This window comes from Panulirus ornatus, chromosome 6 (assembly GCF_036320965.1).
Source record: "Panulirus ornatus isolate Po-2019 chromosome 6, ASM3632096v1, whole genome shotgun sequence".
Lineage (NCBI taxonomy): Eukaryota > Metazoa > Arthropoda > Malacostraca > Decapoda > Palinuridae > Panulirus > Panulirus ornatus.
In genome coordinates, this window is record NC_092229.1 from 48,975,560 (window position 1) to 48,988,930 (window position 13,371).

The 13,371-nt window shown below is 46.5% G+C and overlaps 1 protein-coding gene across 1 annotated transcript in view; it reads left to right on the plus strand.

The window, feature by feature from the left end:
• LOC139749208 (uncharacterized) overlaps window positions 1-8,568 on the plus strand; it is an 89,158-nt gene extending 80,590 nt beyond the window's left edge. The window contains exon 4 of the mRNA XM_071662895.1: window positions 5,962-8,568. Coding sequence (XP_071518996.1) covers window positions 5,962-8,140 — 2,179 coding nt within the window. The 3' untranslated portion in view covers window positions 8,141-8,568. The remainder of the gene's footprint in view (window positions 1-5,961) is intronic.
• The last annotated feature ends 4,803 nt before the right edge of the window (window positions 8,569-13,371 follow it).

The window sequence follows — 13,371 nt, forward strand, 5'->3', positions numbered from 1 at the left end:
AAGGTTAATGACAGGATATGTCGCTGGCAATCGATATATTACAATATCATGAGAGACGAGGGGCCAATGTGAGGCTAGACCGTTGGGCAATTCTCAAAATCCTTCGTCCATCGTGTCATAATGTTTAGAATACAAGGTGGTAATATATATATATATATATATATATATATATATATATATATATATATATATATATATATATATATATATATAAGCAGTGAAAAGTTTTTATCGAGGATGTAAGGCATGTGTACGTGTAGGAAGAGAGGAAAGTGATTGGTTCTCAGTGAATGTAGGTTTGCGGCAGGGGTGTGTGATGTCTCCATGGTTGTTTAATTTGTTTATGGATGGGGTTGTTAGGGAGGTAAATGCAAGAGTCTTGGAAAGAGGGGCAAGTATGAAGTCTGTTGGGGATGAGAGAGCTTGGGAAGTGAGTCAGTTGTTGTTCGCTGATGATACAGCGCTGGTGGCGGATTCATGTGAGAAACTGCAGAAGCTGGTGACGGAGTTTGGTAAAGTGTGTGAAAGAAGAAAGTTAAGAGTAAATGTGAATAAGAGCAAGGTTATTAGGTACAGTAGGGTTGAGGGTCAAGTCAATTGGGAGGTGAGTTTGAATGGAGAAAAACTGGAGGAAGTGAAGTGTTTTAGATATCTGGGAGTGGATCTGTCAGCGGATGGAACCATGGAAGCGGAAGTGGATCATAGGGTGGGGGAGGGGGCGAAAATTTTGGGAGCCTTGAAAAATGTGTGGAAGTCGAGAACATTATCCCGGAAAGCAAAAATGGGTATGTTTGAAGGAATAGTAGTTCCAACAATGTTGTATGGTTGCGAGGCGTGGGCTATGGATAGAGTTGTGCGCAGGAGGATGGATGTGCTGGAAATGAGATGTTTGAGGACAATGTGTGGTGTGAGGTGGTTTGATCGAGTAAGTAACGTAAGGGTAAGAGAGATGTGTGGAAATAAAAAGAGCGTGGTTGAGAGAGCAGAAGAGGGTGTTTTGAAATGGTTTGGGCACATGGAGAGAATGAGTGAGGAAAGATTGACCAAGAGGATATATGTGTCGGAGGTGGAGGGAACGAGGAGAAGAGGGAGACCAAATTGGAGGTGGAAAGATGGAGTGAAAAGGATTTTGTGTGATCGGGGCCTGAACATGCAGGAGGGTGAAAGGAGGGCAAGGAATAGAGTGAATTGGAGCGATGTGGTATACAGGGGTTGACGTGCTGTCAGTGGACTGAGTCGGGGCATGTGAAGCGTCCGGGGTAAACCAAGGAAAGCTGTGTAGATATGTATATTTGCGTGTGTGGACGTGTGTATGTAGATGTGTATGGGGGGGGTTGGGCCATTTCTTTCGTCTGTTTCCTTGCGCTACCTCGCAAACGCGGGAGACAGCGACAAATTATAAAAAAAAAAAAAAAAAAAAAATATATATATATATATATATATATATATATATATATATATATATATATATATATATATATATATATATATATATATTTGCCATATTTTGCCATAAATACTTCCCAGATCCACTTCACAGCACCTTCGTCTCTGTTCTCAACCATTCCCCTCCTGTGCCTATCCATAACCCAGTCTTCCTATTCTATATTGCTCCATCGACTTCCTCCTTTGTAATGCCTTCCTTTCCTGCGTATCTCTTTCTCTCCTTCATCATCTCTAACCCTACTGTACCGAGAGCCAAGGCTCTGTCCCCATCACGTGCAAAGAGTGCGCTAAATTACTCTCTCAAACTCTTTAAAAGTTGAATTCTTTTTCCCGATCGTCCTCCCAGTCTTGTCTGCTACCCACTCTCTCCTTGCACATACCTCTCTTCCCTTTTTCTTTAGTCCAACTTCCTTTTAAAGTTTGTCATTTTCCTGTAAATTCCCACCTACTTTTCCTCCCGAGGTCCCTAATCTACTTTCCTCTTCATTTATTCATCATTTCTATTCATCTTTCCAGGTTTTCGTAATTCTACATCCTGTTGTCTTCCTCATCCGTCGATCCTTTGCTTGCAAAATTTAGCTTTTCTTCCCAGACTCTCTTTTATCTTTTTAACCAACTTCCCTAACCTGATCACCCGAGTGTACCTCTCTTTCCACAACTTATGCACTCAAGGACGTCAAAACACCATTACACAGCTTAAAGGAATGCATTCCCCAAACGCCTCCACATGATCTTAACATCTCATAATATTATATTGGATTCTCTCTTGGCTCCAGATCTGTCAAGATCCTCACTCTTAACATCTTAAGGTTTGAATATATCTCATATTTGTCATCCATATTCTTCGTCCTGCATCTTCTGTATGATGAGCTAACGTACACATATAACACTGAATGATCTGCCAGGTTTTCTCTAAGTCTTATACTAGACAACACATTATTCGCTCTAAGTGCAATCTTCGTCCTTACCAGGAACTCATCAGCCCTGTTCTTATCTCCCTTATCTCTCCTGTGTCTATACCATTTGTATTCTCCATCATTGTTATGCTTAAAGTATGAATTTGCTACGCTCTTGCCAGTTGTAATACACACACACACACACACACACACACACACACACACACACACACACCCCAAACATTCTCTTACTATTCTAATTCATGCCTAGGAACCCCTCATGAGCGAATACAAATACACATGAATTTAAACAGCAACAGATCACTGAGGGTTCGTTCTACCAATGAGGCTGTTTGTGATAATGGAAGAGAACAGGCATTCATATGTGTGGTAGGAGGAGAAAGACATATTTCAATTTCCTTTAACCTCTGACCCTAAGCTTTTCATTCATGTCACCCACTATTAAACATTTATATATATATATATATATATATATATATATATATATATATATATATATATATATATATATACTGGATTTAATGCCTCTGCTGCTGCTGCTCTCTCTCTCTCTCTCTCTCTCTCTCTCTCTCTCTCTCTCTCTCTCTCTCTCTCTCTCTCTCTCCTCACCATGATTCCATGACTTTCTCCTCTCTGTCATGACCTTGGAGCTGTATTTCTATTTATTTTTCCTCAGTGGAGCAGCTGCACCTCTCTCGTCCAAGGCCAAGGGCACTTTAGGGAGGAATGGTAGATAGTAAATCCTGAGGGCGTGTGTGTGTGTGTGTCCCCCACCTCACCCACTTCACCCCAACCTCAAGGGCAGACGGAAGCGGTACACGACGCCTTAGCTTCCTAAACCATCATTGTCCATATACCTAACGAGAGCAGATGTGAGTCTTCCAAGTTCTCCTCACCACCTGACGAAGGTGTGGAAGATCTACGAAGAAATCTGACGCCGACGGAGCCTTGATCTATAACCCTGGGTAGTTCATAGGCACGAGACCCAACCGAATAATCACACCCACACACACACACACACACACACACTACACACACACACTACACTCGCTACACAGCTGCATCCAACACACCCGGAAACATTCCCTACCAAAGGCGTGAGAATGTTTTCCCCCAAACCTTTCGTTGAGGATGAAGGAGTTCGGGGGGTGGAGGGATGTCTTTAGTTAAAGGTTTTTAGGGAAAAGTAAAGTCTGTGGGTGTTTTTTTTCTCTCTCTCCAAAGGGTTGAGGGGGAAAGATTTGGCGTTTTAACGGTGGTCTGTGATTACAAAGGTGGAATATGTTTTTATAGAGTAGAAGAGTGATTGGTAATGGCGTACGGCAAGAACTGTGATGTTTTTGATGGCTGGCGGCGGCGGAGAAAGGGAATTTAGTCAAGTTCAAAGGCGAGGAAGTGGGAGAGAAAATATATTCTTTTTTATGAATGATAATGTGAATGTTTTGATCTTTGGACGAGAGAGGGGAGTAATTATCAGTCCTTCAGGTGAAAGTTGGGCGTTTTTCTATTCTCGACAAGAAACAGGGAATACATTTTACTGATTTGATGAGAGAACTTATAACTTTTACGTAAAGCAAGGAAAACGTTTTCTGAATAAAGACATCAGTAAGGAAGGGGTAACATTTCAATGAATGAAGAACTTATCAGGTAAATGGTAGTAACATTTTTCCTTTTTTTTTTTTTGTAATGGTGATGATGGGAACTAACAACTGTTATTACTGTAACAACCAGATTTCAAGTACAAGTTGTGGATAGGGTCTTCATGACCCTTGGCAATGGATGGGCCAAACGACCAAATCAACCGACCAACTTTAGCATATCAGAAACATGAAATATGGCAATGCATCCAGACAGCACAATACAATACCAAGGACCCCCAATTAACCTATCCTGATCCGCATGGAACGCTAATGATCAGTTATCTCGCCTCATCAAGCGTCACTCGACATCAATGACCCTCCCTAAGCCACGCCTTCCTGAAGCAGGTCTCCACGAAGAGGGAGTCTCTTTCATCCACCACCTGGACCTCAGTGAGACGTGAATCTAATAATGACATTTCCCCAAACCTGCTCGAAAGGGGAATCCAATTCCAGCGCCGGGTTGATAGCCGTCTCATTTGATTGGAAGCTAATAGGACACATGAGACTGGAACCAGTTATGTTTAAACATAGCCAGAGTCTCCTCACTTATACATAGCCAGAGTCACTTCACTTATACATAGCCAGAGTCACCTCACTTATACATAGCCAGAGTCACCTCACATATACATAGCCAGAGTCACCTCACTTATACATAGCCAGAGTCACCTCACATACCGTGTCCTCCAGTGTTGTCTCTGGTTGACATTACTGCTCACAGATAACACGATTATTAGCCAATATAGAATTCAACTCCACAGAGAGATATGATAGTCCACCACATCACCCTGAACTGAAATATACCCATTTATCACCTACGGCGAAAGGCGGGTGAGGGAGACATCCAAGCTCCATTTCCCCCACAACAGGAAATGAACGAATCCAAGCCACTTGGATATTCTTTCAACATATCAGCCTTCACGATATATTCGTCCTACACAAAGGATGCTCCCGCAAGCGAATGCTCGTGACGCATCTGTCGCTATTCTTACACAGATTCATAAGCGTGTTTTCCTGGTAATATTAGACAGTTCAAGCAGCTACCAGCATTCTGATAATGATTCAAAAATTCAAGCGTAATTATACAAGCAACTGAGAGAGATTCTTTTTCTCAGCTGGGTAGTGAAAGTGAATTGTGCCTGGACAAAAAATGAGATAAAGAAAAAAAGGGGGTTGGGTTGGGGGGGGGGGAATACATGCTATAATTACATGATATTTGAGGTAGTTTTGAGTCTGAATTTGGGGAAAAGCAGCGGCCTCTGATGTACGAAAGTGAAATCATGTGTTAAAGATTAAGTACCCAAGAGCTGGCTGCTTGTGTCCCCCCCAACACTAGCTAGACCACGCAATACTCGGCAAGCTGCTGCGTCGCATGGTTACTGTGAGGCCGTCGACAACTCAAAGGTGGGCCGATTTGATAACTGTTTCTTTCCCTACACGTCGGAGCTTTAGAACGCTCTACCTTCTCATGTCTTTCCTACAGCTATGACCTGGCTCATTTTAAAAGACGGGATCTTCACTTCCTCCAAAATTCGTAAACACTTTCCCTTGCTCTCTTCTTTTTCCCACTCATTAACCTCTCTATATAAGACCCGGCCTTGAGGTGGACTTTTGTTCGTGACTGGAACCTCCAACGCAAACTATACAATAATCTCACGGTACAGTAGTAATAATGTTAAAATTCTCTTTAGATATGGCCCCCCCCCCAAAAAAAAAAGCACCAATCATTGCAATTCTGTAGTTGTGGCCTACAATCCATGAAAAATATTCTTTCAATAGCCCGAAAAACAAGTAACTGACTCGACTAGCAAATGACATGAACTCTAGACTATGAGATAAAGTGCTCCACCATTACCTTGATTCACTGATTACATAAACTGGAAATTTTTTTTTTTAAGTCAGGTGTGATGGATGGCATACTCATCACTTGCTCTAACTCTCTTTCTCTCTCTTTCTTGCAGTTTCTTCTGTCCAAGTCGAACCCGGTTTAGCCAGGACTCACGTACGTGCATCGACGAGGAGCACGCTTACCCGTGTCACAAGGCCCACAATCTCTACGACCTCAACAAACACATCGGCCAACGACCCTCCAAGAAAAACCGACCAGTCAAACACAAGGCTTCGGCAGGAGGCACTCACAAACTCACTTCCCCAACGAGAGTTAAGCCTTCGGGAGACACTAATTCTTCTCTCTCCTCCGCAGAATTCTCAGACTCAGGAAATTTCCAGTCTCTGTCACCTTCTCGCTCTTCCAGCTCGGGTTTATCTCCTTTAAAGAGTCATCAGTCTTCGGGAACTTCGTCTCTGTTGAAAAATGAAGGGACCCCTGTCAATGTTGATGCTGGACTAGATGCAGGAGCGTCTGGAAGAACGAGAGGAGGAGGAGGAGGAGGCCAGTCTTCCTCGTTTAGCTCGGGATCAACAAGTCTTCCAGATCACAGAGTTACTGGATCAGTTTCAGCTGGAATCAACAGGAAGGGGCCAAACCCCTCGAAACACACTGTTAACTCAGCAAGCATCAACCATTTCACGGCTCCAGGGTTTTCATCACCTCCTAGATCACAAGTATCTCCAACAGTGTCCATTAACCGAAAGCTTTCCAAACCTTCCAGTGTACAGAAAGATGATCATTCATCGGCCAACTTTGCCACAGCCTCGTATTCTTCGTCAAGACGCGGTTCTTCTGGAATCTCTGGTTCCAGGTCCCCAGCTGGTCCTGGATTGCCCTCGTCAGCCACCACCAATGATATCAACAGGAAAGGATCAGACAATCACCAGATCAATACCCGGACATTAGACAGTTCTGGACCTTCGAGAGTCGTCGTCAACAAGCGACCCATTTCGTCTAAAGCTCAGAATGGGATTAAATCCGCAAAGAAGAGCGGACAAGAGTCTTTTCCCGGATCATCTGTCAACAGTCTTCAAAGTTCGCCTAGTGGGTCCAAACTGTTTACTCCAGCAGGCGCTCATCCCTCACACTCTTCTGCCCACGGCGGAGGCTTTGAGTTTCTGAAACTGGAAAAGGAGATGGTCCAGATCCAAGACCCATTATCTCCAGCCAGCGACACTCTTGGTGTGGCGCCGGTCACTGGGACTGAGAACACTTCTCTAGGAGACGACAGGAGCCAAGGATCATTTCTCTCGTCGAAAGGAAGGAAGATGTCCTCTACCTCAGGATCTACGGATTCTGATAGCAGTCATCTTACACCGAGATCCAGTAATCGTCCCTCAACAGGGTCGAGGAACCGCGGATCTGCAACAGTCTCATCCGGCGCATCAAGACGTGCCAGTACGTCAGGTTTAACACCTAAGACGCGTCAGCCCGTCTACCCTACTCCTCAGCCAGTCACATCATCATCATCCCATCAACAGTCAGTCTTAACTGCGCCTCGGGTCTCCCCCTCCCGTCAACCGGTTTTACCTACTCGTCAGCCGGTCTTTCCTCTACGTCAGGTAGCTCCTCCTCCGACCCAGGAGACTCTCTCGCCTCCTGAAGTCCATCAATTCTCCCTGGACACATCTCAGGAAGAGGGAGAAGTCCATCCGACTTCCACGGAGAACTACGAAGAGGAGGACGACTATGGAGCTCTTGTCACAACCGAAGCTGCTTCTGAAGCCGAACGAGACTTGAACGAAGCTCAGATCTCCAGATCACGGAGTAGCAGGATCGGCTCGTCCACCATCAGATGTTCACCGTCCACCAGAAATTCAATAGTGGCTCCTGGACGCTCGTGTGGATCGTCGGGCTCATCTGTTCCCCACAACGATGTCGGATCGTCAGAGAATCTTGGATCACTTGCGTCGACCTCTCTTCATGAAGCCACAAACACCTTAAAGGTACGTGGACCTTCAGGAGCCAACATACCCTCTAAGTATCCTGCAACTTCGACAACCCGCCGAAGTTCTACAGTTTCTACAACTGCTACCACTTCTACTTCTACTTCTACTACTACTACTGCTGCTGCTGTGACCCGTACTGTTACCAGAAATCGTGGCAAGAAGAAGTTCCAGCCTAGTCCCTATCTACTGCAGCTCTTCAAATGGGGACTCCAGTCTAGCAAGAATACTAACAAATTCACCCCAGGGGAGAAGCGAGGCTCTAGTGGATCACGAGGGAAATCTGGAGACCCTGAGAACTAACTCAGGTTCCGCAATCGAGCAAGGAGCTTCAGCGAGACGCCGAGGAAAGTCAAAGACTGGGAGCAAGACGGAGAATGCCATCGCTTCATCCTTGAAATCGGGGTCGAGCAGTGAGAGATTTTCTGACGGAGTTGATGAGTTCGGAAGTGTTCTGACTGTGGGAGGATCCTCTGAACTCCTTGCCTCATCGGACACGACCGGCGTTTACGCGTCGCCTAAGGCGAAAGACTCAAGTTCCTCGTTCCAGAGATCTAATGAGTCTTCGAAGATTTATGGACCAACGGCCACTCAAAGAGTTCAAGTCTCAACGAACTTGCCTGAACCTAGCGCATCAGGAAATACCTTTGGGTCACGACTTTTATCAGTCTCTCGAACAAAAACAGCCGCTGCTGGAAATGACAGACTTACCAACAGCCGTCAACATGATTCCCTCGTAAACGCGAAAGATTCGCCGAAGCTCCGCGAATCAGACGCGCAAGAATCAAAAACTTCACCAAAGATTCGTGGACATTCACCAGCATCAGACTCTCGGAGGGCGAGAATTCACGGCTCCTCAAACACCCAAGGATTGACTTCACGTCTCGAGGATTGAGTGCCTCATCAAGAACCACCGGGTCTACAGCATCCGGGAATACCCAACGATCAAACACTGCCTCGCGTACTCAAGCGCCGGCAGGAGTGGGTGGAGTGGTAAATGATTCTCGTGCCAGTTCGGTCACCATCAGACGTCCTTCGGGCGCTGACGATACGATAGCGGGTAAACATCGTGTCACTGGGACAGAAGAAGATCCGGAAGAAACTGAAGATGATGTAACACCTCAGCCCAACTCTGTCGACGAACGGGAGGCGCTTGATTCTCCTAGTACAGCATGGAGATCAGGAGGTTCGAAGTCCTCCGTATCTGCCCAAAGAGTTTCAGATATCACGTCAAGAAGAGTTGGATCCAGGGGTTCGAATACCTTCTTATCGAGAAACTCAATTGCTTCCATACGAAACGGTCGGACACGGAGCAAAGGAAGTGTGACGTCGTCGCCATCCACTACCACTACAGCTCCTGTCGTCGCTGAAGAGGAGTCCTTACGTGCGATCTCACAGTCGAACTCATCCATACCAACTGCTCCAGAGCTCGAAGTCAGCGCTTCACCCATAAACACCCGGGTTAGCCCTGCCGTCACCACTACCGCAGCTCCTGTCAACATTAGTCCTCTTACAAGAGTTCGTGGTCGTTCGCGTGTGAGAGGTTCTTCTGGAACACAGTCTCGGGTGCAGTCAAGCGCTCAGTCGGGTCCTCAAGCCGGGCTGTCCTCCTCCAGCAGAGAGGATAACGACAAAGAGTCTGAGGAGGATGCTGAGGGTGGAGAGACAAGCCGCCCCTCAGGGTCTAAGAAAGCAAATAGAAAGAGCATCATCAATTTTCGCCCGGTCTCGCGAGGAAGTCGGAAGTTCACCTCTGCTGCATCAACGACACCAGCGCCACTACGAAGTGGAACGAGCCAAGGCAATGACCAGGAGGATAGGAGACAGAAGAAGGCTCTAGAAGCCTTAGCGCGATTCAACCCTGGTCTCACTAACACCAGACTTCTGTCGGTTCGATTCATCCCAAACGTCAAAGCTAAACCGGAGAAAAATGAGACACGAGCGACGGAGATCGGGGCAACTAAAGTCAGGTCTTTCGGGACCTTCAGCAGTCGAAGAGGAAATTCCCGTAACGTAAGCGACACGCCGGTAGTTACCCCCGCACCTGTAACAACAACACCTTTGCCGTTAAGGAACAGATCTCGCGTAAGGCTGAGGCCCTTAACAGTCCGGCCTTCTCTAAAAGCAAAAACAACAACAACAACAACAACAACAACAACAACAACAACAGTAGCACCACCGCCAGTGGCGACGACGACCCGGTCTTCCTCCCTGCGAAGTGGTCTGAGCAGCAGGAGGAAAGTCTTCGTCAGCAAAGACGCCAAGAATGAAAATGGAAAGACACAGGAGAAGGCTCCTTCCCCTGCACTTAAGTCGAACGATTCTTCCAGTCAGTTTTGAAGCCAGAGAAAGAGAGATGCGAGTAGGGATAAAAGCCCTGGAAGCCGCGGAAGGATTCTGAAGATGATGACTCAGATATCGAGGGGCAGTGACCTAACAAGTACCAGCGACGACTCCACATCGACGGCAAACACCATCAGAAATCCTCTTCGAACTCGGCTTCTTCTTCAGCCTCTCTGACCTCAGCTTCTTCTTCATCGTCGTCTAAATCTCTTTCCTCATCGTCTGAGTCTTCTCTTTCACCAACGTTCCTCTCTGCTGAAACGAGTTCCAGGGGCCCAAGCTGAAGTCCAGCGTGTCGTCATTTGATAATGACAGCAGTAACTCGCATCTCCTTCTTTTTTAACTATCTCTAACATCCTCATCATGTACATCCACCTTTCCTCACTCTCCTCCTCACCATCATTTCCCTCCAAACGCATAAACTCTTCTGGTTTGTTACCTTCCTCTGTTGTGTCTTAAAACAACAGGAACTTCATCAGTAGAGATTCCAGATCAGACACCACCACTAGGAGTATCTCCAGGCTAGCTCCCTCCAGTGGGAGTAATTCCAGGACAGCCACCTCCAGTTGGAGTAATTCCAGGACAGCCAGCTTCGGTGAGAGTAATTCCAGGACAGCCACCTCCAGTAGGAATAATTCCAGGACAGCCACCTCCAGTTGGAGTAATTCCAGACCAGACACCTCCAGTAAGAATAATTCCAGAACAGCCACCTGCAGTTGAAGTAATTCCAGACCAGACACCTCCAGTGGGAGCAATTCCATGACAGCCAGCTTCCGTGAGAGTAATTCCAGGACAGCCACCTCCAGTAGGAATAATTCCAGGACAGCCACCTCCAGTAGGAATAATTCCAGGACAGCCACCTTCAGTAGGAGTAATTCCAGACCAGAAACCATCGGTGGGAATAACTCCAGGTCAGACTCCACTGACCCGCCATGCAACCTGGAACTCTCAGCTCCGTCCAGCGGCAGGACAGACATTCATCTTGGCTCCTTCAGCGACGCACCTGCCCACGTCCCCCCTCAGCGTTCCAGCCTGAAGAAGAAACCGGATCCACCCACTCGAGACACAGCAGAAGGCTGACCTCTCGTGGTAAGTTGAGGTCCACCTCGAACTTAAGAACTTCAACGTATAAAAGTCCTCCTCCTCCTCTCCCCCTCCTACCACACTTTCACTTAAATAAGTGTGGAAACGTTATAGTCTTCCACTTCAACGATAGTTTCTGCTGTAACGAGGATTGAAGGGAGTGAAAAGTGCATACACAGGAGGAAGAACTGTGTTTCAACAGCAGCATCAGCAATTTAGTTTGAGTTCGGTTAGGATGTATGTGTGTGTGTGTGTCATGTCTTTCCCCGTGTCAAATGTATGATCGAGTTTTTATGAGTCAAAAGATGAGAAAAGTTTTAATTTGTAGTTTTCTTCACCTTTGCTACTCCCTAAAGACACTCAGGTGTTTGGTATTGGTTTCATAAACAATCTAATCCCATTAGGAGAATGGAATGATTCTTGAACACGACGGTACGATCCTTGAGCACGACGGTGCGATCCTTGAACACGACGGTACGATCCTTGAACACGACGGTACGATCCTTGGACACGACGGTGCGATCCTTGAGCACGACGGTACGATCCTTGAGCACGACGGTACGATCCTTGAACACGACGGTACGATCCTTGAGCACGACGGTACGACCCATTTGCACGACGGTACGACTCTTAGGCCACGACGTAACGATCTCTGAGTATGATGGCCGAGCTTTTATCGACCTGACCCTTAAGAGGTCAGGTCAGATGTCACGCTAACAGAACCCCATGGTCGTTCACGATCATGACCCCACCTAGGGTCGTACCATCGTGCTCGAAGGGTTAAAGTCAAAGATCACGACCTAATGCAAAGATCAATATACCAACAATTTTACTCTCAAAAAGACATCGCATGTTACCAGGGCCTTTCCCCATCCCCCCCCCCCACCCCCACCCCCCCGCGTCCTGCCTCGAGGTAAGAATGAATTTGATCAGAAAGAAAAACTCGAGAGTCACTCCAGACGTTTCAAGACGTCTCATCTCACCATGACATTTCAGCGGAATACCGAAGCTATTGGTCTCCGAAGCCCGTATACAAGCAGGCAGACAGAGCCAACCAACATAGCGATGGCGAAAGCCATTGAATACGCTGGAAGAGCGTGACATTACATGTCCTCCTGGATGTTGTGGACGCTGGAAAGAACAGTGCAAACCCAACCTCTCCAAATCCAGTCAGGGAGCTCTGCGCCAGACGAGGTCATACAACAGTGTGGGGAGAGGGAATTGTACCTCAACCTCATGCCAATAATCTCTGAAACAGAGGCAATTGTTTCGCTCAGATCAGGGATCAAAAGCCGGTATAATACCTCACTCTGTTTGTACATCTCTCTCTCTCTCTCTCTCTCTCTCTCTCTCTCTCTCTCTCTCTCTCTTACTCTTTCTTTGTTCTCTCTTTCTTTCCTTCTCTCTCTCTCTCTCACTTTTACTCTTTCTTGGCTCTCTTTCCTTTTATCTCTCTCTTACTCTCTCTCTCTCTCTCTCTCTCTCTCTCTCTCTCTCTCTCTTACTCTTTCTTTGTTCTCTCTTTCCTTCTCTCTCTCTCTCTCTCACTTTTACTCTTTCTTGGCTCTTTTTCCTTTTATCTCTCTCTTACTCTTTTTTTTTGCTCTCTCTCTCTCTCTCTCTCTCTCTCTCTCTCTCTCTCTCTCTCACACACACACACACACACACACACTATTCCCAGTATTCTTAAATGCCATTGACCTGGAGCCTCGAACCGGAGACATCATTTAAATCAGGTCGTGTCGAGGCGGTGCAATATTTCTCCCAACAGTAACCTTAGGGCAAGCACACGTGACCTTGGCGCGACCTCTGTGGATGGTGTGTGGGAGAGAGAGAGAGAGAGAGAGAGAGAGAGAGAGAGAGAGAGAGAGAGAGAGGACTAGTACTTACGCTCCGAGCTTCAACATGACGGGATTTCGCCACGAGGCAGGACTAACGCGTGGTGTTCACCGCAGGGGAAAGCAGAGAAATCGAGAGAGAGAGAGAGAGAGAGAGAGAGAGAGAGAGAGAGAGAGAGAGAGAGAGAGAGAGAGAGAGTATGATAATGGAAGTGTGTTCTGTGAGTGCTTAAAAGGTGCGGCAGTATACGTTATAAAGTACAAAAACCT